The sequence below is a fragment of the Haliaeetus leucocephalus genome, unplaced genomic scaffold (genome assembly GCF_000737465.1).
Source record: "Haliaeetus leucocephalus isolate CR32 unplaced genomic scaffold, Haliaeetus_leucocephalus-4.0 Scaffold229, whole genome shotgun sequence".
Lineage (NCBI taxonomy): Eukaryota > Metazoa > Chordata > Aves > Accipitriformes > Accipitridae > Haliaeetus > Haliaeetus leucocephalus.
In genome coordinates, this window is record NW_010972665.1 from 11,532,823 (window position 1) to 11,559,201 (window position 26,379).

The window sequence follows — 26,379 nt, forward strand, 5'->3', positions numbered from 1 at the left end:
AACAATTACAAATATATGTAAACACCTTGAGATATACAACAAAGCAATAATACAGCTAATACAGGAATAAAACGTAACCTGCTAAAAAAAATTCTTTGTATCTGAGGTTCTTTCAACGATAAGCTCCAATTCACACCAACACAGTGTAATGCTTTTAAAGTCATCACTTGGATTCATGCTCCACAAGTCTGCACTTTGACCATTGTTGTTAACCAGTGGATTTATAAATTTGATCCAAATTTGAACACGCTTCCTTCACTGGGATCAGGAAAACATAGGAACAACCAGCTAGACACCCAACCAACCTATAACGAAGCTTCACAGATTCTCTAAATACACAAGAGCAATCACCAAGGTACTGAAATTAAATATAAGCTTCAGAAAAGCTAAGGATGCTTGTTCCATTTTTACTTGCATTTGAGGAAATTGCTGTATTTCTGCAGGAAAAGAACAGTCTACAGCTGTCAAGTGATTTTTTTTTTTCTTCCTCCACAGGAGGCTTAGATTTCATCTGAAACACCTGCCAAAACAAAAGTCAGCAATCACAGACTAAAGTGCCTTGGACAGCTTAGGTTTTACCACTAGAATAAAACACCTTCATTTATAGATACAGTATTAATTTATATCATGAGAAAACCCGCCTTTGCATGTAGAGGACTACTTCCAATATTTCTGTGGGAAGGGGAATTGCTTTTTTGTTTGTTTGTTTGTTTTAATTAGATACCAATGCCAGGAACTTAAAAGAACTGCAACACAGCACTTTTTGAAAGGAAACCACACAGAAAAAAAACTGTAGTTTTAGTACAGGCAATTCCCAGGCCTAGCCAAAGAGTACTCTGAGCAGCAATTTACTACAGGGACACACAGTTTTCTCAAACTCAACCACCCGTCCTAACTCCCCACTCCTCCTCTACAAAAGCTTTATAACCTCTGGAGCCCAGTTCCAGTGAGGAAAGACTCCTATCCAGGTAATACATGCAGAACAAAACCTAGCACAGCTACAACATTTCTCCCAACCTGCGGCCACATCATCCCAACCTAAAGATGAGGTAGTACATAGTACTTTTCTTTGGAGCCCAAGTAGTTGAATAGGAACAAGCACTATTCTCCCTAATGTAGCAGCTATCTGTTAATGCAGTGCCGAACTCCAGTTTTATCTCCTCTTCAGGGCACACTACTCATGCAAAAACAATAACAGCTGCTTAAAAAAAAGAAAAAAAATCATTACATGAGCACACACTCCCACTTGAACTATGACTGCATCATAAAGGCCACGGTCTGGCATATTCAGTGACTTCCTCTGGTTCACGAAGTAGCAATGACTCTTAACCTCTATTTGTACTGGGACTAGTGGTTATTACTCAAAAGGAATATGAAGGATATCCTGAGTACTTATTACAGTGAGATGTGGAATTTAAAAGGAATTTAAAGATTGAGAACTCTAGTCTGAATCCAAAAAGGGCTGGAAGAGGAATTCAGCTCCTCGGGGAACTGAGGAAACCAGATTGTCTCTATGCGTACAGTCCATTTGGTAATTAGGGGCTCTGTTTTCTCTCTCTTCAAGAGAGCAGATCTTTCCCCTCAAGGAGGCTGTTGTAACATATGCACGTATTATAATTTTATAGCTTACACTCATAAACCCAGTTTCTTATGAGATGGCTTGAACTGGAGAAATATGCTCTGCATAGTCCATGCTCTGTAGACTCCCAAGGATCAAAAAGAAATAGACTGCCATGACTGAAACAAAAAGGAAACATCAAAAATTGTTGAACAGTATTAGAACTCGTACTGCTTGTAAAACTAAGCATTAGGATTAGAAAAAGCACTACAAGACTGAAACAAGGTCCCTGGTTACATCCTTTCCGTAAGCAATAATCAATACTGAGGATGAAAGACTGCATTCTTTGATTGACAAAATATTCTAGGCTCTTTTATTTGTCTCTGTGATCAGTTTCCCTTTATTTAACAAAATATCCGGAGTCTATATTGTCTCCTGTCAGCAGTGCAACTCGCACAGATCCCAGGAAGCTTTCTTGTTTTCATTGCTTCCAAGACTGCATTTTTCATTCAGCTGAAGTGCACAGGGATTCCACCCAGGCAGATGGATTCCTGAATGCAAACATTTTAACAGGAAAGGAATCCTGTTCTGTTCAGCTCCAGCACAGTGACTGCCAATAGAAAAGCACTGACACTTTCTTGAAAAACTCTGATAGTCCTTTCTGCCCTTGGGAATATGCTCTCAGTGGAGTACATGTAACTAAAACAATCTTATCTGGCTGTTAGCTGGAAGGCTATCTCTGGAACAATCCCATCTCTTCTTCCAAAGAACTTCTCTGGAACAAATTGTGGATAAAATAAACTCTTAATGCTCTACAGAGTATCAGCTGCATTCCAGTGTCCAAGCCAGATACCTTGAGAGAAAAAATGAAAAGAAAGCTGCTTGATTGTCAGAGAGGAAAGCACTGTTGAAACAGCTAAAAGACTTTTTTTTTTTTGAAAACCTTTAGCTGTAAAGGGGTACACTCACAAAATGCTCATCACAGCTAAAAATTGCTTCTGTGGCCTTACACAAGTAGTGATGATGCAGTGTGCAACTGACAAGCATTAGTAATGAAAAGGACAACAGAAACCCACCCAGCTTGTTCTGAGATAAAGCAGCCAAGCACTTAAGCCCTCATAGTAAGCTGGACCTCACTGTCAAGTAAGTTTCTCCAGTCTATAGGAGATCTGATAAAATCACAGCTGCAGAATCATAATTCATGACTATAATTCACAAGGAAAACTGAAAATCCATTTACATTTATTAGGAGATAGTTGTGCACAATTTCTCATCTTATTCAAAAAGTCTACAAATAGAATTTAACACTTCTGATTGCAAGCAAATGTTTGTTCAGCGTTCTTAGTCAGGTAAGGCCAATTTAGTGCCTTGTTACACTTTCAAGATTTAGTATACATTTGTCAGTTCTTTACTTTCCTCTGGTAACAGTCCGACTGGAATAGTAAGGAGAGTTCACTAAGACACATTATAACAGCAGCTGAACTTGGGTTACACAAATTCAGTTTTGGAATATGCTTCAAATGTAAATTATTCTAGGCAATTTTCCATTTTAAGATCTTAAACCAACACTGTCAAAGGCTTTCCCCCCTCCCCCCCGCATTTATACTACCACCACTATGAGCTTGCACTCTGTAGAGCCGTATGTCCAAGAATCTCAAAGCACTTCAGAAAGCAGGGCACCATTTCAAATAGTGGTATACTTGAGCTGGAATCCTACTTATAAAAGAATATATTTTTTCCTTTGTCTTATGTTTACAAAAGGACAAGCATCAAACTAATCCAGTCCTATCTTGACCTTAGTCCCACCTCTGACTGCCTCTAATTTTCTCACATGCAATCCTACCACTGATTCAGGAGCTCTGCTTAATTACAATGCTCACAGCTGAGTTTCTTCTACAGAAAGGTGAGCATCTGCTATGGTCAATTATTTTCAGATGGAAGCACTGGTCAAATTTTAGGTCTGCCACAATCTTGAGAATCACTTGATTGGAGAGTCACTACCATAACTAATGTAATTTGATAATGCACTTGATCCCATATTGGTTTAAGAAGTGTAATAGACTACATATGCATTTCTCTAAATTCGGTCAGAGCTGAAACTACATAGCTACAGTGAGGAACTTCTAGGTTTTTCCTTAAGCGGAACCTTTTACAACATTATTTTAACTTACTATTTTGATTTAGAGCACTAATTTTATAAAGATTTTCAGTTTGCAGTTCTTACTGAATAGGTGAGCAGCAAACATGAAAATATATGTACAAGTGTTAGTATACTACCAGAGTGCTGTACTTCCTTCTTAAAAATGTCCTTAAAAGCATTAGGCATGTCAAACAAACTTTTGTAAACAAAAGATAAAGTACTCATGTTCTGCTCTGATTATAGCCAGATACATATTCTCATAAAATAAACATTCTCTTGTCATTTTCCATGGCCCACATATCCATATATATATGAGGTAAACCACTTAAAATTATCAATAATATATAAACCTCAGTACTCAACAAGAACCTCAGGAAAAATGTAACTGAGTATGATGTCAACATCAAGAAGTGACACTTTGTTCCACTGCAAAGTGAAACCAATTTATTTGTGCTAAATGAATGGAAAGAATGTATTCAGAATACATTTCTTTATACACTGTACCGGCTTAGGCTGCTAAATAAGCATTCTTTAGTGCCATGTTGTGCTACTTTCTTGTACTCTGTTTCTACCAAGCAATACAAAATTTTGGCTGTTACGCCAGTATATTCCTATATGCTCATCTTATATCTTATTTTCTAACAGACTTCTGAACATTTAGAATACTTGTTCAAACTTTGCTTCAGGGGAATCACAATTAATATATTTTAACAAGAAAAAAATTATCATCAGCTGTTCTATACAATCACATTGCCTTCTGCAGCAAAAAAATCAAAGAGCACACTTTAATCAGCAATCAGTAACCTGTGGGCAGGACCACACTTACCGAAGTTAATTGTGACAGATCACACAGTATGGGCAGCTTACAGGTTAACCTAAATGTCATGTGAAATCATCAAATCTTAAGGTCCACGAATTGTACATTCCACAGATTTCAACAAGCCAGTTCCCTCACTGTAAAATTCAGACTGTACCATACATTTGAGGTGCTTTTAAACAGGAGAAGTATGGATGTGTCCTGTGTGCTGAATTAAGCTTATTTACTACATAATACAATAGAGTATGTGTCTTGGGCACTGATTAGGGTGTCTGACTCACTTTTGCACTAGAAGCTGTTATTTCAAATGACTGAAACATAGTGATGATTTTCCATAAGCTTGGTAAACACTGTAATATTTCAGAATTTATCATATAGCCCATCATGCCTTTAATTTTCTGCAAATTGTCATGAAAAAATATAAAAAGGTATCCCTTTAATTTTACAAACCTAAAAGCCAGGAAAATGAAGCTTTGGAGCCAAGCAAAACGACATAATGCCGTATTACCAAACAGAGTAGCAAATGTTCCAGCCAGAGAATGGACATACATGTAGTTCAAGTAAACACTGATGGAAAACTTTGTTAAGTTAGTGTTGTAGACCCACAACACTGGCTGCATTTTATACAAACGTTTACAACACAATTAACAGTGAAGCCTATATAACCTCAGTGCAAATAAGTCAAATCCAAATATGCCAAGTAAGCCTTTGGCTTTTAGTAAACTGCTCCATGTTATGAGTCCACTTCTGACATACAGACTGCTGAGCACATGCACTAAGGCTGAGAGGAGGGATGCACTGAATGTTGAAAAGTGGCTGACTGCGATGCTGCGGATTGGACCGTAGGTTGCACAGGTGGTGGAGGTGGTGGCGGAGGTGGCTGCACTGGGGTCTGCGTGTTTGGAGAAGGAGGAGGAGTGGGACGTTTAAATTTGTCGGGGCTGTTACTTCTTCGTGGTGAAGGCCTCTGCAGAACAAATATTGAAATTATGTTTAACACACTCCTGAACAACGTTAGGTGCTAGTCCTCTAATCAATTTATTGAGCTTGGCAAAAGGAAAAAAAAAATGCACAAAAAATTCTGAACAATTATGTGGGAAGAATCCATTTCAAAACATTGCAAGAATCACAATACAACTTTTACATAAAATAAACATTACTCTGAAATAGAGTAGCAAAGGAAAGGGGAAGTACTTTTGACATCAAACAGAACACGCATTCCTTCCCATCAGCTTGCAGGAAATGAACACAAGGCATATGTCCTGAAGATACATTTACCTATGATGACCACCAACCTAAAAAGAAATGAGAGATGCTGCAGAGACAGCACCTCCCAGTTGTGCTTGCCCAACCAGTAGATGCTGATCAATTTTTAACTTTACACTGCTGGCATATGAAGTCCAACTACGTGGTACCTGAGCGTGGATAGAAATGTTTCGAATGCCAGAGTCTGCCCAGAATCTCTAGCTTTCTGAAAGGCTCTTAGCCTACACACTGGAGCAAGACCAAAGCATAATACCAATTGTCCTTTGGGAAAAAAAAAAAAAAAAAAAAAAATTAAAACCCTTTGAGCTGCAGGAGTGAAGCAGTTGTTAGAGAGCTCCCCTCAACAGAAACCACAGGTTTTTCAACAACTTGCACCTTTAAAGACAAAGATTTAAAATCCACTTTATCTTCATAAACTGGGGGAGGCAGGGCAATCTTCTTTAATGTTAGCAATGTAAAAGTATAAATTACACTGCACAACACTAACTTCTGCACTTTTGAAACCAAAATGCTCACTACTTACCGATCCAGCATTAATCAAGAACCTCATGTCATGACAAACCACCCACCCACAATTAATAATCAACCACAGGTGATCAGCTCTGGGGAGAAGCACGATTACAGTGCTATACCAATGTACTATAGGTAAAGTCAATTTATTCTGTAATGGAGATCAAAAAATGAACAGTCAAGAATCAAACTGCAGTTCAGTCAAATAATGTATATTGTATCTATTCTTCTGCACAACTATGTACAACAGATTAATGTTCTATGCAAAAAGCCAAAGGATTCTTGACAACTGACTGATGTCTCTAACACACTTAAAATCATTTATTGCATTTGTGTACATCTAATAATATGAAGGGACCTGGTTTCAGTATCGAGACAAAGCCAAGAGCTACTTATCAATACCTTTCTCAAAACAATTAGTATTTTCTCCTGAAGATGATCTTTTTTATAGTGAGTCAATGTGACACCAATTAATTTACAGTTTCAGAAAGAGTAGTATTTCACAGAGACTGAACAGAACAAGTTCCTTGGAAAACTTATTTACAAAACTAGGTTCCAGGTTTTCCGGAAGCATAAAGATCTTCCTGTGATGAACTCATGTGACACACAGTAGTGGGCTGAACCCGGAACCAGGATTCTACCTTCCTGTTGAGCTCCAGCTTCCCTCCTGTTCTACACCCACCATCCTAGCATTCCCACCAATCTTTGCTCAATGAAATTAACAATTATCTTTGCACGCTCACCTAAATGATTTTAGAAGCAGCCATATTTTAGCATTCTACTAAACATTCTATTCTCACATCTGAGAATGCCAAGTATATGCAAAAACCTTGCAGGATATTTACATACTACCATACCTGTTGAGAAAAATTGAAATGGTCTTGAAAGAACAACTATATGGTATTTTGCCAAATGGTTAATATTTAGGCTCTGTTTTCTCATTAAATTCCACAAATATTTAGAAAAAACACGAATAAGTAGAAATGCATCAAACATTGCAGGTAAAAAGGAAATAAATCCAGTTGAAAGATATGAGAAATTGCCCTAACAAATGTTTATATTTTCTTTGCCAATGAGAATAGAAAATAAGAGTTAACTGCCTGTTACAGTGACATGATGGTAGCATTGTGTGTCATCCTGAAGAAAACCTGAGCTTGAAGCAACCTCAGATGACTCATCCGTCAGATGGTGGAGACTAGGAGAAAAATGAAAGCAATGTTTTTACTTCCCGGGATAGGCTTAGTAGCTTAGAACATCACTTCTCACACCCTGCCTGCTGATCCGTAAGATGATACCTATTACTGTCCTTAAGATGATAATACATCCTATTCTTTTGCAGAAAATAAGGTTCTCCAAAAAGAATCAGTTTCTGAGGGGTGAAGAGGAAAATCAGGGTTGAAGAAAGCAGCAATAGATATCTTGGAGTAAGGAGACAAAAACAAACATTTACAAAATGTTTTGTAAAAAAGCTTAAGGACAAGCAATCATAACTTTTAAAAACCAAACTGACATTGGTAACAAGTATTTACTATTTTAAATACTTACTGTAATACCATGGGATGGTCCCATATGTTGCACATGAAGGCCTGGTGAATTGTAGTAAGACATTCCAGCTCTAGTCAGTGAAGTTGGTGGTGTGAAACCAACTGTGTGACTTGCATATGACAGACCTAGAAATTGTTAAAACAAGATAACATCAACATTCTTGTTTATATTACAAACTAAAGTGTGAGGTTTTTAAAAATTTTTTTTGTTTCTGAATCAATGATAGGTTAAGAAATGATAACTGCCGTCAAATGAGACATCTAAAAATATTAATTGTACTGAAAAGTGTGATGTAAACTTAATTTCTTTTCCTGTCATAAACTACCATATGTTTCAAAACATATATTACATAATGTTAAACAAAACTTTTCACTTAAACGGTGTAAGGCTCCCCTGGCAGCTTAGTTTTAGTCCACGAGTATTGCCATTCTCCGCAGAGAAAATGACTCCCTGAACAAAATACAGTCTGAAGAAGCAGAGATATTGTGCCTGGAGAAGCATCTAGCACTGGGCCACTGCGAGTTTTCACAAAAAGTGGATGTAGGTGGCTCCTCCAAGGCATACCAGATCCACACCCAGGATTCCTCCTGTTTTGCCTCAGCATTTATAGGCAGGGATCTTTGGGGCTGTGAAGTTAAAACCTTCTGGGATTAGTTGCTAGCTGGACTAGGCTAGCAACTAACATTTGAAATTACAACTTGTTTTATCTACATTAAGGAAAGTTTAATATTCAAAAGTGCTAATATCTAATTCTTCCATCTAAATATTTCCTTTCTGTAAGAACTAATTTATAAAAATGCAGAGTACCTGTACAGCTAACCAAGGTAAACAGAAAGAGCAACTGCTAAGTGCTTAAAGTTCAGACCTTGAAGTGTTCTAAACACTTTGAGTATTTCTCAAAACAGCACATTTTCCAAAACCTTTAGCTCGTTATTCCTTTCTGACAAAAGTATCAGTAAGCTAAGAGACAAGACTTTTCTCAGCTGTTTAGTATTAGACACTAGCAACTGCTTTGAGAATTATGACCAAAAAAATTTCTAAAGGTCTATTAAACTTTTATACCACCACACTGGATTTAACAGTTTTCACAGTTCAGCACTAAATCAGTGCAAAACAGTGCCACTGCAGCTACAGTATGCACCAACACCCAGCTTTATCCTTAACCACATCTATTTGTGTTTGTGCCGACAACTGATGAGACAAGATCTTGGGGTGGGGGGGGTGAGGGGGGAAACAGAAACCCACACCCAAGCCTCAGATCACTAATAAAGTCATTTAAGAAAACATACTCCTCTTGCTTCCTTCAATTCTAAGTTTGATTCTGCTACATCCCCAATGTATGTCTGGTGCAAATTATGAGTGACTCCAATAGAATCACTGTCACCTTAGAGTAGTTAAACAAGGCAGATGAACAAAATTAATCTGCTTTTTGACTACAGAATCTAATTGTCCGTACAGCACATGTTGTATAACTAAGTGCCTTTGTAAGCACAAGGACAGAAACAAGTCAACATTCAGGTAGGTGACAATGTGTTGCAAGTCAGAGACAAGAGCCCACAACAACAAAAGGCAAAAAATATGCTTTAAGTCACTTTTGCAACATTACAATTTTGGACTGCTTTGGGATAAACCAGCTCCAAAAGTTTTACGAATCCAGGTCTACATGGCAGTCAAAGAAGCGATAACAGAGTAGTGCACGTACATGTAAGGTAGCTCATCTCTGCAGCCCAAAATCTCTATCTAGCCTAGCTGCAGAAGCAAAGCATAAAACAGTTTATCTACACTAAAGACTAATTGGTAATTAGAGTAACTAATCCCCAGCTGCCTAGGAATACTTCCACAATCTTCAAAGTTCCATGCACTGTGCTAGAAATCTCAGCAGTATCTCAGCTTGAGAGAGTCCTCAAAAGCAGCACCTCAAGCCATGCAAGCACAAAAGGCTCTGGGATTCAGGAGCCAGAATCTGACCCATTAAACCTGACTGGCTATGCATATGAAATTATAGTGTTTCTAACTGGTTTCACATTATGTTTCTACAAATTCAAGCACATCATTTCCCAAACGAAACATGCCAAGTCATAAATTACTTGATGCAAAATATAAGCATTGTATTATTCTGTGCTGATATTTTTGAGTGTCTTCTGTACTACTTTAGATATAAAGTACTCTCAAAAACTATTTGTTTTCATCCATTACTGCATTCATATATCCCAGGCAGCTGTACAAAATTCCCTATTGATCTCATTAGTTCTCTAACAAACTGCTGCTTCTATTTTTCTGAAGTCTGAAGCTTCCCAACTGTGGATATTAATTCATCAGATGTGAGGGAAAGTAATGAGAGAAATGATCATTTCAGCTGTGCTATTTTTAACTCTGCTTCAGACTGTGTTTCAGCATCCCCTGTTTGTGGGATATAATTCCCGCTAGAATGCAGCACTCTTGTATCAACTACTGATGGGATGTAAAGTCCACAGGGAACAAGGAATGTGCTTCAGTCCCAGTGTAGGAACAAACTAACAAGAGTACACCCGCACTAACACATCAGCATCTAAATTGGATGCATTTCTAGGTAATCTAGGATGCAAGCCTATAAGTCACCAGATAATTTTTTCGATACATACTTTTAATTATAACCACTGTATGGACTGCAGATACAACGTGCAGTTGAATATTGTATTATTGTGAAGGCTGCACAAGTATAACCACAAACGTCCACAGCAATTCCTCCAGAACAGTTGTTAGCATGACTAGGTTTCTGTACACCCAGTTATAGGAAAAGGATAAGAAAACATACATTGTTCTCTTAGTAATATACCTTGCAAAACTTTGAATGTCAAGTGATTTGGCTCATTTCAGAAGCCTGAAAACCTCTTGAAAAACTCTATCATAATGCTCATCTCTTAACACTGTAACTGTCTTATAAGTGTATGGCTTATGGCCATAGCTAGTTTTCACACATGCTTACTCCTTTTGCAACACCTGGATGAAAACTATTTTGAGTCCTTCTGAAAAACTAAAGTCAGTCTTGAAAATCAAAGAGTTTAAAGACATTTTACACGTTCTAGCAGACCTGTGTAATAAAACACCTCAATCCTATCTTGCAGAATGTGTCAATATAGAGCACATCTCATTTTGCCCTTACCTGTCCAACAGGTTCTAAAGGTAAACTTGAGAGAGCAGGGCAGGCAGGACTCAATTCATTACGTACAAGTGAGTTTGTGATTGCCATATAACATCCATGGCCAACAACTTTTAATGAATGTCCAAGTGCAATTTTAGGGGAATTTACCTTTCAGTCAATAAATGTGTTAGTAACACAATACTTTGACTTAAAAAATACATTCAGTAATTAAGAACTCAGAAAAGGTTAGTTTGCCTTTTTTATACAAAGTACTAGAGACATGAATTCTTAATTTTATAGTTATTGTTTTACAATAGAAAATAGCAGAAGTACAAAAGCCATTTCTCTACTAAACAGAAATGGAAATTGACTTTTTTCCAACACGTTCAAGATTAGACTTCTATAAGAAGTTCTGATTCAGAGCACAATAGCAGTCTCATTACTAGTTCATCACCAAACTCTAGGAATCTGTTGGAACTATGCATCTCATTGGGCAACTTCTATGGAGGCGGGGGGGGAACCAAACACAAAAGAAGAAACGATAAGAGCAAAAAAAAGAGAGAGCAAACAAGAAATAAAAGCTCAAGTGACAGCTACTTAACTGACCTTTCATATCTGTTCACAGCGTAAAAGAGAACCATCCTAAAACATGCTGCACTAGACATCTAAGGCAAAACTATTCTTACATTTGTGATACGTTTTTTTTTTCTCCAGACTAGCTTTGAAATGCTAGTGACCTAAATATATTAACAGGGCACGTTACTATGTGATGCATACAATAATTTTAGAAACTGGTTTAAATATTTACCAGGTGATATAGGTCTGCTAGAACTTGGTGAGGGTGTATAAGGGATAGGACTGGACACAGTGCGAGGTCTTAATCCTTGTGCAGACATCTCATTAAAATATCTAACAAAAAAAGGTAAAGAATAATTAGATCAAACCTTTTAAAATGTGCCATGTTTTAAATGTTTCACTGTGGTTTTTTCAATTCCCATAAGAATCACATTAGATTAATGAAGGACCGGTGACCTTTAGGAAGTCATGACAAGAACTCTTATTGCTGAAGGCTCAGATACTGGCTTAACTTTCAATGGAAATAGTTGGACTTATCTTAGTCATTTGCAGTTAAAACCATACAAGTTGCATACGGTTAGAATAGTACATATTAAGGCCAGAGGTATAAATCATGTCATCCAATCTGACATTTTTGCACTTTACACATCATTTCTACATTGAACTCAATAGCTTGTCTGGCTGGAGCGTATCTTCCAGAAAGGTATTCAGCACTAATCTGTAATCATGAAAAGGGGGGAAAAGAATCATTAAAGTATTAATAATTTGTTCCAACAGCTTATCAGCCTCACAGTTAAAAACACGCCCTGTTTCCTACTTGAATCCCTTTGGTCTCAACGTTTAGCCATTTGCTCACCACGTCTTTTGCCACCGGAACAGAGAGACATTTTGAACCCAGGACTTTCTCCCACTGAAGATACTTCTAGGTTGTGTTGCAAGACACCTCTCACACTTTACTGTGATAAACTGAACAGATTAGAACCTCAGGCAAGGCATTCTTCCCCACCTATAATAATTTTAGTGGTATTTTTTTGTACTTTACACACTGAATACAGTGAAGCTTCTTCACAGCCATTAAGTGCTATATAAAAGGAGATCAAAATGATACCAATTGCTCCTACTTGCAACTTACTGTTTGTATCTTGAAAGTAATTTTGTGTATTTTTTCCACAGCACTAGGCTGGCAGCTTTCAGGGTGACTTGCTTATGCACTCTCCACCTAGATTTTTCAGTCGTTGTCTAGATTAGAGGTTCCCGTGCTCGCCTTCTCCTGCACTTACGGCTGGAAATCAGTGCACCTGGGTTTATATTATTACATTTTGCTGTGTTCCTTTACACACAGAAAAGCAGCAGGCAAAACTGGCTACCTAATGGCCCTTTGACTCTTACTTGTCTCCCCTTCTACCACTGTGTTCTCAGAAATTACTTACATTTATTTCCTGATCACGGGAAAAAAACAAAAACAACACAAAATGGAGCAGCATTAAAAATATTCCTATTTGATGGAACTCACAATGATGACTACTTCGAGATCCGTGAGCTGGTTCCTATACTATTTGAAACATGTTTTGATACTGCATCTTATTAATTTTTAACCAGGATATTCAGTTACTAAGCCACAACACCTAACTCAGGCAGTACACTGTAGTGATACCAAGGTTGGTTTAAATTTGGGTAGATCAGGTAATAAAAGTAGCTGTGATAGGGGAAAAACAGAAAATTAACAAACAGGTAGTTAAAGTTTAATAAATATAAGGGTAGTGAAATTGAACTGACTAGGCTACCTCTACAACATACAGTAACTTGTAATGCAGACAGTACATGTATTACAGCAAGGCAGTGGTCTTTGTCTTTATGTAGAATAAAATACAAATAAATCACAATTTTCTGTAAGTCATCCTAGTACTGGAGCAGGTGGTATGGAACAGCAACACACCATTACGTGCTTCCTGGTTTCAGGTATTTCCCTACTACTCCAGAGAACAGAATGGAGGATTGAAAAGACAAAGCTATTGCTAGTCAGGAGGAAGAAGTTTGGGGAGAGCTGTGTATTTTGCATCCAGTAAAGCATTTTCATCTACGCCCATCTACAGAAAATAAGTATCATCAGCTAACTGAATGCAACTGAAAAAACTAGGTATCTGATACATCACCACCATTGTTTTTAGGAAGACAGTGTTAGCTGACAAAAAATTACATTTTAAAATCATTACTGCCTGTAGTTCCACAATTATTTTGTCTACACAGTTCTCCTAAGACTAACCACTCTAACACCTGCTTTGTCCTTCCCTTTACTTTGTATTACTTACACTGCAAATACCTGTTTTGGAGCGATTCTGTCACACCTTTGTAGTACCAAGAAAATCAACATGGCAACAAAATTTCTTAGAAGTACAGAAGAGTTAACCAAATTTCCCCGCATTTTATTGATCACCACTACCTACAACTGGGTGACAAAAACATTATTAGGATACTCTACTTTTTTGGATTAATACTGATAATTCACATAGATTTAGATTTTGACTATATTTCCACTACGATGTAAATACTGTCAGAAAAGATTAGGCTAATAAAAGTAGATTCAAACACCAGAATCCTGTGTTTCTAACAATTTAATTTATATAGCAGTCACTACATCTTAATACCAGATGCTACTGCAATATGTCAGTTGCCTAGTATTTCATTAAAATGAAAACACTACCTTGAACTTTAAGGGTGCTCCTTGAAACAAAATATCTGGTACTTTGTTTCTGGTAAATTATGGCTTATAACAAATATACCGATGACCCAAGAAGAAATATCTCAGTATCAGAAGAATACACAGCACGGGGTAACTTTTAAATTTTTTTTTAAAGGACCACTTTAAATCCAAAATAATGTAAAACAGTAAAACAAAATAATGAGCATTTGATAAGAAATAAGAATGTTTTATTCAAAGTGTACTTAAAAACCTCTTTCAAGATATAACACTGTCATATGACTATGGCGTGAGAAAACACTAAAAGGCATCATATAAAACCATGAAAAACTCAAGACTATCTGTAAGGTCAGTGCAAGCAATGCAGCTTGCAGTAGAGAAAAAAAAATTAAAAATCAAGGATGTTATGGTTTGGACATCAAGAACAAGTTCTCTCTATGGCTTTACACAGTATCCCTTTGTATTTGGCTGAACACATTTTACTTTCTGCAAAGGACAAATTATCCCCAAGTAAGGACGTTGTTCCTACCTCACAGAATTCCTTGCTGTTACCAAATTAGGGGCAAAACAAAGGTATTGTGATCGAATTATCCCGAATCTCAACTCCACAGCTATATTTATTTCAATATACGTTATCAAAACCCTAAGCAATCTTCAGATACAAATATTTTGTTTCTCACTGTTAAAAATAATGTGATTTCTACACAAGTTTTATACAATTTTACTGAAGATATTCCTGGACCATGCTAAAACTTTATACGTGTATGAAACCCATATACAGGTTATTTCTATACTTATTCTATAATAGTAAAAAAGAAATACTAGTATTGATTAATAAGCTCAATGCCAGCATATCTGGATGGCTAGAAAATACAAACCTTTCATCGTCCATTTCCAAACTAGATTCACTTTCTGACAGTTGCCTGCAGAGTGCTTCCCTACGTTCCATTTCCCTCTGTAATTTTCTCTGAAGTCTCAAGTTTTCTTCTCTCATATGTCGCTCCTCTTCTAAATATTGTGCCATCTTCTCTGAATCTGAAATTCAGAATTTTTAAAAAATGTTATTAAAATTCAATCTCACAGACAGGCAAATATGTTGTGCCTAATTTCACTCAGGTGCTTCAAGAATGAGGGTGCAGAAAATGCTCAGGATGGATCACTCAAAATTCTCATGTCTAAGTTATCAGTTCAAAGTCTAATTCCGAACAGTAGCTACTAAAATAAATTACTCGTTGACAGCTATTTTGGAAATAAAAGGTAAAAAAGTAAAAAAGTTTTACAGTATTTACTTAAATGAATTTGAAAAGAAAGGAAAAAGTAATGAAGAAAATAATAAAACCAAAACCATAAAGAAGAAATACAATGACTCCTGCTCCACTAAAATAATGTTATTCCATGCTTACAAAGATTTTACTGCAACACACAGAAGAAATTATTTTAAATGTGTATTTCCATTTTGAAGGAAGGACAAAACAAGTTCTGAAACCCAAAACACTCAAACTTGTATTAAATTGCTACTGTATATGTATTCTATAGCATTCTTTCAATTACACATTTTATCATAGAGACTTGCCAGCAGAACATATACTGATATTAAAAGTCAACAAGTGCTTTATTCTTTACATCAAAGGGCAGTTTGAGTTTGCAATTCAAAACAAATTCAGCAAACATCACTTAAATGGTGTGGCAAATGGTGTGGCATCACAGGCTATTTAAAGTGATAAAATCAACTTATGGAAAGCTATGAAGCATTTTGACAGCTTATTTAAATAATGGAACACATGATGAAGACTTACAACACACAACGTATTTTGTGAGGTTTTCTCATGTTTGATCAAGTTTACAGTTAATTCCTTGATAGTAAAAAAAAAATAATTACGATTCATCATGCTTTGTGATCACTTCTTTATGCATCACCCTTCAATCAAAAGAATATTCCTGTTTTAGAAGACTGTTCCCACACTATCAACAATATGTAATTTATCTCCTGTGGAAATATCACTTCTCAATATAACAGTATCACTTACTTAAAACTATTATTACACCAAAACAGTTCCTAGACTAGAAGCAAGTGCTTCAGGAATACAAACTATAATACCAATATCAGAATTTAGGAAGAAGATTTTATTAAGTATTTATGAATAATACTAGAGGTTCTTTAATGACCACATATTGCAAACACCAAACTGAAAACTCTATTTCAGTTTCATCTGCTTGCAGGCTAGCACATCCACCATTTCTGTCAGTATTGCTATTCATATTCCAGCTCTGTTTAACCTTCTCACAAAAGGAAAGAGTACTTTTAATCCTAGGTCTTATTTTCAATGAGAATTTTACTTTAAATGCTTCCGAATTTTTACCCTAAATCACAATAATTCAAAAAGAAACCACTTAAAAATAATAAAGAATACTTTAAATGAAATTAAGTAGGCCAGATTTGTACAAAGAGTACTTTAAATCTAAGGCCTTGCTCTTATTCTGAAGTTCGGTAAGTGAAGACTGCAGTGCAGAATTGGCAAGTACAAAGATTAGCAGTCCTTATCTTCTTTTAACTGACACAACTTATTAATACCACAAACTTGTGCACAAAACCTCTGCACAAGAGCACCCTCCCATCATCTCTGTCTTTAAGGAAGGCCTCTGCCTCTGGCAAGCTACTTCTCTAAACAGGGGTTGAAATATTCCAGTTAGCTTGTCAAGACCAGCACACTAGAGGGGGAGAACATGGCCTGTTTCCCACTTGTCCAAATTCTTCCATCTATATGATTACGTATCTACTTACCTATCAATTGAAATGTAATGCTACTGACTAGGAATTAGGCAAAACTCATGAAACTCTGATAGAAATTTTAGATTTAGCATGAAGGAACGAAGGATTGGCATTGCAAATATCACAGGAAAATGCAGGCAACCTTCCTGCCAGCTGAGACCATGTGCTCAGAGCCATAGCCTCTTCTGTTGAAAGGCAGGGCAAAAAGCAGGCTTTCCACTTCTGGTCAAGGGTCCACAACACTTTTCACAACAGAAACACAAGGATTTCTACACAGCTATTTATTCTGTCTGCCTTCCAAGCGATCTTACATAGGTAAGAACAAAATAAGATTACTTGTTCTGCTACATTGTGAAGTCAAATAGCTGCCTGAACAATTAGTCTAACACAGCTACAATTATTTAAAGGTAGCTACAACCATTAACAAGGGAAATTCTTATATACAACTGAATTTTATTTTGCTAGCTGCTAATTCTTTTGAGCAATTCTTAATTTATAACAAGACTCTTACTAAGTAGGCCATAAGTATGTTTTGAAAAATCTATGTGTTGAAATACTGCTAAGTCTCTGAAAAAAAAGAAAAAAGATAGAAACATTTATTCTGGCCCCAAATATTCAAGAAATATTTGTTGATTCTTCCAGATACCCTTCTAGTAAAGCTAAAACCACCAAAATGCAGTATAAAAACATCAACGAGCAATAATACAGCAATTATAAAAACATTTTAATCCAAACCTGCCCTATTTTTTTTCCACTTCTACCTTTAATTCAAACTCATGAAAGTATATACAAAAATCTTAAATTACACAAACCTAAAAAGATTTAAAACAAGTTGTTTACTCACGCTGTAACTGTGCAGCCCTCAGTTGTTTCTTTAACCTCTCCACTTCATTCTTTAAAAATCTGATATGTCTCATCATATTTTCTGGAGAATCTATCTCCATTGATATGTCTCTGGGTGACGGTGGAGCAGATACTGGCTGGTCTAATTTCTCCTGCAAAATTCTGTACAAAAAATAGTTCAAACTTTACCTTCAATTCTTATGAAAAGAAAACCCCTCAAATCCCCCAGAAAACCACTGCAAGGATTCTGACAAGTATACAAGATTTAGTGTAACTACTGGTTTTGGGTACAGAATTTTGGGAGGATTTATAATGCTTTCTTAACACAAAATAAAAAAAGGTAAATTTTATTGTCCAAGCACAGACAGATTTTCTAAAATATTCAGACACTGAAACTCCCAAAGATTTCTGCATACAGTTCAGGAAAAATAAATTCTGGACTATATATAGTTACCTCAGTTTTATACTCAAATGCTACTTGTTCCATAAAATCATTTCTAAGCAAATTCATTTTAATCTCCTATGAGTTTTTACATCTATGTTCTTAGAGGAAGAATACATATTCAAGATAAAAAGATAAGTGAAGTACATCTATGGTGAAACACAATGTTCTTCTCTTTTGGCAATGTTTCTGCTCTTCACCATTATCAAAAGACAAAACTTCACAGACATTTTCTGAAGCATAGCCAAATAGTCTCTGGGGGCTTTCTTTGTTTATTTTTTTTTTCAAATCTCCAAACAGAAAGGTATTCCATATAGTCAAGGTTTCAAATACCTCAAATAACTGACTGTAAATTCAGGAGTAATGAACTTCTCTTATAATGAAATAAGCATATGGTAGATATTAAGTGTTCTAAATGATGACTTTTGGAGTTAACACATGAAGTATTTTTCAGCCTGAAAGCATGAAACCGTTCTTCACTAGAAATATGTTGACTGGCCAGATCCAACTCTGCCCTGAAGGGCAGGGACAGCACTATACAAGCACAATTCTTTGCATGGCCTAGTATTCACACGTACCATACAAAGTGGTACTAAAGCATGGTCTGACTCCACAATATATAGCTCCTTGTAAGAAGGCACACAGTCTTGAGATAAATTAAACCAGAAATGGTTTGGCTTAAAGAAGGCTTTAAATCTAAGATGCACAAAAGTCCTACCAAAGGCCCATCCTGCTATGGATTTACCACTGTTGAGTATCACATGTAGCTATTCAGAGCACCTTCCACACAGCAGGGGTCTGTAAAATAAAACTGCAAGACCTGCAGTTCACCTAGGCTCAGGTGTTTTCTGAGGCCCCAGTTACGATTCACAGTCACAGTAACGTAACTGTCCTTAAACATGTAGAAGAAAATAAGGTATTAATCGTCTCTTCTCCCCTACTCCCACCCAAAAACAGAGTTCTTATGATATGGCATTAAAGAGAGGGTTGCTTTAATACATATTTTTAATCTTAGCTTTCCCAGGAATATAAAGTCTCACTGTCTTAACTTCTATTGAAGAAGCAGCGGGAACTCTCAATGACAGGAGTGCACACCACTGACAAAAAGCTGAAGTCTTCGAGCAGACAGGGAACAAACAAGAGCTTTTCATATAACAAATACACTAAAATACCACATTATTTCCTCTGGGCCATGAATATAGAGCTGACCCCAAACCAGAAGCTTTAAAAAGAGTCTACCAGCAGTTGAAAAAATTCAGCAAATTCCTTCGAGCTTTCCCAGGTCATTTCTTATACTACTTAGTTTCATCTACTTTAAGCAATCAAGGATGTGACATCATGTAAACAAGGAGCTTTACAACTGCTTTAACTTCCAGGTTTTCATAGATTAAACAACTCTTATGGGACAGAGATGAACATATTTAATTCAGAACATTATCTATTAAATGGTATCTCTCGCACAGTAACAAACACACTGCAACAAGACAAACCGTTTTTCTGCTTCAAGCTTATCCATCCTCTTCCAGAGACGATTCACTAACGCTTCTTGTTCTTGTTCCAAAGTATTTTCAAGGTCAATCTTCTCACGTCTTAGCTGGAGAGGAAAAACAATCAATGCAAATGATGGAAACATGTTTTTTGCAAGGACCTGTCATTAGGAAAGATCGTTGCTATAACAACACCATTTTACATGATGCTCTACAACAGCAAGGAGAAAGTGAAGAGACAGAAATCAGGCACAACACAGTGGTCACAGAGCCAGTGAAAAAATCAAGAGATTCAGGAGTTGCACAGTTGTCATCTCCTTAACGGAAATTTTTCTCACAGAACTTGCTGTCTCTGGGCCAATAAGGAAGAACTTGAAACCTGGACACTCAGTCACTGATGACTTGACAAGCCTATTCAAGGATATCTCCTATTCCATGTGTCTCTGAAGTTCAAACTGAATTTACTGTCCACAACACCAACATTTATTCTTTTGAAAAATTTTAGACATTTTTAGTGGAAGAATCACAGTTAAGTAAGCCAGAAATAGAAGGGAAGCCATGTTTGCCTTGTGTCAGATAAAGGCGTGACACAACAAAAATAGTAAAGAAAAAAATTGTGTGAATTGCCTTAAGTGTTACTGTATCAACCCTTACTAGCAGAAACAAATGTACTTCTATCTTAGCAAAGGCTTTATAAAAGTGCTTAACTTGACATTATTCCCATTCACTTACTGTGCGAACAAACATTCTTGATTCTACTATAAGCTAATAAAAGCAGATATAACATAGAACCACACATGAAGAAATCTATTATTAGTATTTTAGTACAAATACAATGCAAATATTAATAAGAATACACTAGAATACTAAGAGGCACAGCTGATCTTATTCAGTGACACTGGCAGGTGAACTCCAGAAGTTAGCAATAATGAAACATAGGGGAACAGATCCAACACCTTTACAGGTGGAAAATAGCATGGAACTATTTTTCCCAGCCAAGCCTTAGTTAACATTCACCACTTTCCTGATGGACAAATAATCCCACATTACAAAATGGAAGGACTGAAAACAGATTAAGTGATTTCCTCACACTGCATCACTGGGTGAAGTGCTATTACAGCATTTGAAAGTGTAAGGGCTCTGTGCTAACCACTAAATTAATATTGAGATACCCAAACAAAATTTAACTTATGCACTTCAGGTAACAGTGCAAGTTTAATGAATGCACAACTTTCTTCTTTAAAGCTTAGAGGAATTAGTTACTGTAAGTAAAAATAGACATATATTCATGAGTAATAGGGAACATCGTTAGTAAAAAGAAACACTGTTTAGTAAATCTTTCCATTTCCGAGTTTCCAGATGTACGCTAACAGTTGAGGGAACTTACACTTCAAGAAAAGAGAAGTCAGGAGCAACATGCTTCAGCTTCACACAAGGGATGAGAATTTGGATCCTGACCAACACTTCATCCCCCACACCAGCAGAAGCCGGAGTGGTACGAAGACAAAGGTCTCAGCCCTGGGAGATTCAGGGCACTTTGCTTGAGGGCACTGCTCGTTAGCCAGTTTGGCCAATGCTTGGGGCTGACAGCATTCAGAGGGAAGAAAGTACACAAGACATTCTGGGAGTCTGCACACCTTGCTTCTACAGTACCAACATGCAGATCTTCACTATATTGCATAGCCATCTATATAAACACATGATGAAAAAGGTTTGACTGCAGATCACTACTTCTGCAGCAATGGCTTTTGTGTCACTTCAGTGCAGCATGGATTAGACTCACCTGCTCTGATGTGGTTTTTTTTTACAACTATATTATTGATCTAGCACCAAACCCACAAAAACATACTGGTGAAAGTAAGTCTATTTCATTTAATACTAGGAAGAAGAGCACACTGGAATTGGAAGATAGAGTAAATCATTTATAACCTTGGATGTGAAAAATCTAAGATTACATTTAGTATTATAGCAACCATCACCAAGGCAGCAGAGTCCATTAATTAGAAATCTGCATGTAGGTAAGCGTGCACAATGGCAAAGTCAAATCATCAGCAACAATATACAAATGCTATAATGAAACACCAAAGAAACCAGGTTGTAAAACAAAGATCTAAAACGCCACATTTCCAGCAATATGAAAGCATACTGGAAACTAGTATCTTCTTTCCTGATCTTGAGTGTTGTCCCAGATCCTTCCAGTGTCAGGATATTAAAGCTTTGAGGATAAACACCTTGAACTCAACCTACAGGAGAAGCAACTGCAGCATACTGACCAGAGCTGCAAATTCAGAGAATAGGAATATTTGTTTTGTACTAGGTAGTTTCAGGTGTGCTTTGAAATATAGTCTAACTCTAGTCAGTGAATTTGTTAGGAACATGATAATGTTCTGAATATAAGCAGGATGGGATTGTTTCTCGAGACTAAACCAGCAGCTCTGTCAATACAAGTGTCATTCTATATGGGTTCAAAGTTACATTCCAGTCAAACGCCATTTCATTTTTACCACCACAACAGGGAAACGAGGAAATATTCCTTGCTTTTTTGGACCTTAATCTTCCCTTCAGAGGAAGAGAAAAATCCCTTTTAACCTTCCACACCATCCACTTGTGCTTCTTCTCATCTCTCTCTCTATTGCACGCATACACTTACTTCACTTCAAATGCAGCTAAAATATCCATTGTGTGTGTATTCCGGGATTACCGCTTCTTCAGTCTTCTTGCCAGTTTACTAACAAGCACAACTGTTCCCTCCCAAAATGGAGATCTTCCAAATCAATGAAAGTTGAACAAGATCTCTGCCTAAGCCCACTATCCCTAATTTCACTTCTCTGCTTCTCATCTGCCCCTCCTGCTTTGTAGCTTTAATTCTTTGCTGCTCTCCAGGAATATCTTTCCAGAAGATTTTACACATTTCATGTTCTTCCCCTTTCAGAGAAGCAGGCACAGAAGATTATTAGTAGCAGTTTAGCTCTTATTTCTCATCTCCTAACTGCATCAATTCTAGTTTCTCACTGTACTGCATGAAATGGAAAAGCAATTAAAAAGAGTAACAGCAAGCCTACACAAACTTGGCCTCTGTAGGACAAAACTGACAGCTATTTATTTCCTATCAAACCACTGAACTGTAACACAGAACATTATTGCTCATTTTAACTGAGACATTCAGTTAATGAAATAGTCACATGTGCAAATTTCTTCACCATTAGCCTTCAGAGAAGAATGTTCTGCCACTTCAAGCTGACTTAAGAAAATTAAGTCAGGTCACATTTGAACACTATGATCCAACTTAAATTTTTATTTAGGAATAACATTCTATACAACCATCTCTGCTACAAACTGGCTACTTACTGATCGATCACCTGTGGCATAAGCAGCTCAGATGAGAGAAAGCAAAGGAGGAAGGGCAGAAAGCATAGATAATTCATGCTCTGTATTTTAAAAATAATAGTTTAGTGAACATATGTTGTAACTATCTGCTCACTGATTAAAGTGATCTAGTAATGCAGCCTTAGATTATGTTCAAAGCATTGCTGAAGTACTCTTTCCAAGCTCTGTTTAACAGGTCTCCCAAAGATTATGTTGAAGTGTTGTGGCAATCTCTCTTCCTTAATTCCCTATGTGTACAATAAAGGCAACATTGCTCTGCTCACACCTTTTAGTTGCTTCTTGCTAGGTACAGCACATGCCCCAAAGGCTGTTGCTTCAGCTGGTTAATTAACACAATAAGCTTTTTTTTTTTAATTTGTGTAAGAAAAGAAAGCATGCTGAAATTCAAAGCAACTTGAGATTTACTATACCTTACTGTAAGAGAAAACAAAGATGTACATTGCATTACATATAAATACGCATGGCATTTGTAAGTAAGGCTGACAGCCAAATTTAACATCTTCATAAACAAATTAAGTTTTCAAGGTCATATATTTGAGAGCAAGACCTTTGACCATCCATGCTTTTTGGACAATCTATCATCAATATTCAAATGTAGCAACGAGTTTCAAATTTTATGATTTCACAACTCTGCCCAGAAAAATGATACGAAAATAAATACCATCAAGATTTTAGCTGTGACTCATGTTAACATTTCAAAGACTAAACCAGCTTATTGTGTAAGCTTACTTTGCATTTTGATTAAGTGGCCACCACCACCACCTTGTGGCTCAGAGAGTTATGTCAATCTCATGTTAATTTCCATGCTGGTTAAGGATTTGCTGGCAACTACATCTTCCTACCTTTCTATTTTTCAATTTGTTCCATAGATCTCTCCATACAGAATGTTAGCATAAGAATCAAGAAAACCCATTTCATCATTAAGATACCCATTAATTAATTTATCCACAATGTCAACAGAAATAGGAGTCATACAAAACTGGTAGAAATTCAGATTACCAGCAACAAAGAAGTTCCACATCTGATGAGAATAGCAAAAAAATTCACACAAATAATCTACTATATTTACACCACCCAAATTATTGGACTTCCACAAACCAGAAAAATTGAAATTCTTTAACAAACCTCTACGTTTCATCAGTTTGCCTTTTAAGACAAAAGGACTCCTACTAACGCCACTGAGATGCTTTGATGCACATGCCTAAAATTAGACATAAGAGCAGTCCCAATGTCTAAACTTCCAGTGGAAACATGACTAAAACAAGTGGTGTTTTATCTCTACAATCTTCATAACTGTCTAGGGAGAAAGGAGGTTGGATGTAGTTGAATCTTTTAAAGTATACACACAGCTGACATCTCACAGTTTGAGTCCTGTGCTATCCAAGCTGCCACAAAAAGGTGACCTAGAGCACAACTAGACCACATACATATCATTTACTGTTGTGCTTAACCACTATCAGAAGCGACAGTCTTTCTCACTAGTAGCATGAGAGTGGAAGCTGATGAACAGCAACAAGCAGCATTACTTACAAAACAGTTGCGTTTGCAAAACTCACAGCTGTCCAGCAGGCATGAAGGCCTGCAGCAAGGCTACTAAAAGTTATAATGGCCATGAAAAAAAAAAAATTAATTGAAGTTTCTCATAATAAATTATGTTAATGATTTATTGCTTTGAAAGTCAAACTGACTCTTCTATATTTTTGACATTGCCCAGTTTCTTACATACTTAAAAAATTAAGTCAAATCTAATACAAAACAAGTTTGGGGTGTTTTTTCAGAATCCCTTGTTTTACAGTCATATAATTCTGAAAGTAAGGAGTTACCTGCTCCAGCGTGAGCTGCTTCGAAATTGTATCGTTTTCCAGTTTTTTAATCTTCTTCATCAGTTTGTTCACTTGAAATTCCTGTTCCTGCTCTAAATGCTGCTCTAGTTCAGCTTTCTCATGCTGCAGCTGAAAATTTAGGAGACATTGAAGTATTTTAAACACATAGATGAAAGTATAAAACTTTATGCACCATTTATTTACACATGTTTATTCTTAACACATTAAATTCTCTAATGATAGTTCTTCTCAGAAGACTTCAAAATGCACAACCCACACAACAGCCCTTCAAAAAGCAACATTTTAAACTGTGTTCCATTTACAAAGCAGATGGAAATAAACTACATTTCCAAATATTTAATAAAGTCCAATCAACATAGATAAATAATATATAGTATATAAAATAATTATAGATATTTCAAAAGTAAAAAATCTATCATAATGTTCACAAAAGCATTAATTTTAATCTAAATGCATCATCTCAAGAGCACCCAAAGCATAAAATGCAGGTCTTAGCACTTCCTTCTCCCAGGCAGCTGAAAGCTTAAAATCGCAACTGAAGTCATACTACTGAAATTGCTCTGCAACAAGATAGTGGGGAAAAAAAAACCAAACAAACAACAAAAAAAACCCACATCCAACACAAAACAAACAAAAAAACCCCAACCAAAATCTAATTTCTATTCCTATGCTATCAAAAGATTTTGACGATACAAAAACACTGGTTATTTCAAATCAATGTTACAAATTTTCTTAACACTCAAGGGAAATTTTTCAGTTAATATTTCCAATGAAAAAAATCTTTACTCGCAAAGCTCTCAAGCAGATGGAAACAAAAAACCCCCCACATTTTAACATAAATTATGTCTTGGAGTAGAGTCACTTTTAACATTGAAGTAAAAATCACAATGGAATCCCTCTGAGACAGGGATCCAAGTCTTCCTGTGAATAAAACAGCGTGACTGGCACCACGGTACAAACACGTGAATTTGACTTGGGGAAAAGCAAATGTCACCAAAAGACAATGGTGTAATTAGACTGTGCTCTGGCCATCCACTGAAAATTGCAGGCACTTTTTTCCACTTGCTGATTTTCTAGGCCAATTCTTCTGGCTATCACATAACAATATGCAAGATCATAGTGTTTAAATGTGTGAGGAAAATCTGAGGAAATGGAGGCATACCTCACAGTCATGGACACAAGTCGAGGTTGCTGGATATCCACAGTGAAGAAATAGACTTTGATTTTAAAACAAACTTAAACTGCTAGTTCATTAATTCAGTTCCTTTTGCTGCTATTTAGAGAAAAATAGTCTGTGAAGTGCTGCCTGGCAGAGAGTTCAGAGCAGAAAGGCTTGTGTGGAGAGAGCACTAGGCAGACAGTAACTATTTGGCAA

The 26,379-nt window shown here is 36.5% G+C and overlaps 1 protein-coding gene across 1 annotated transcript in view; it reads right to left on the reverse strand.

Annotated features, from left to right (window-relative positions):
- Nucleotides 1–2,780: 2,780 nt before the first annotated feature.
- CCDC6 (coiled-coil domain containing 6) overlaps nucleotides 2,781–26,379 on the reverse strand; it is a 56,816-nt gene continuing 33,217 nt past the window's right edge. Inside the window, exons 4-10 of the mRNA XM_010567942.1 lie at nucleotides 24,984–25,112; nucleotides 19,777–19,880; nucleotides 17,846–18,006; nucleotides 15,110–15,266; nucleotides 11,766–11,866; nucleotides 7,837–7,961; nucleotides 2,781–5,482 (exon numbers count right to left, since the gene is read on the reverse strand). Of these exons, the coding sequence (XP_010566244.1) occupies nucleotides 5,291–5,482; nucleotides 7,837–7,961; nucleotides 11,766–11,866; nucleotides 15,110–15,266; nucleotides 17,846–18,006; nucleotides 19,777–19,880; nucleotides 24,984–25,112 (969 nt within the window). The 3' untranslated portion in view covers nucleotides 2,781–5,290. The remainder of the gene's footprint in view (nucleotides 5,483–7,836; nucleotides 7,962–11,765; nucleotides 11,867–15,109; nucleotides 15,267–17,845; nucleotides 18,007–19,776; nucleotides 19,881–24,983; nucleotides 25,113–26,379) is intronic.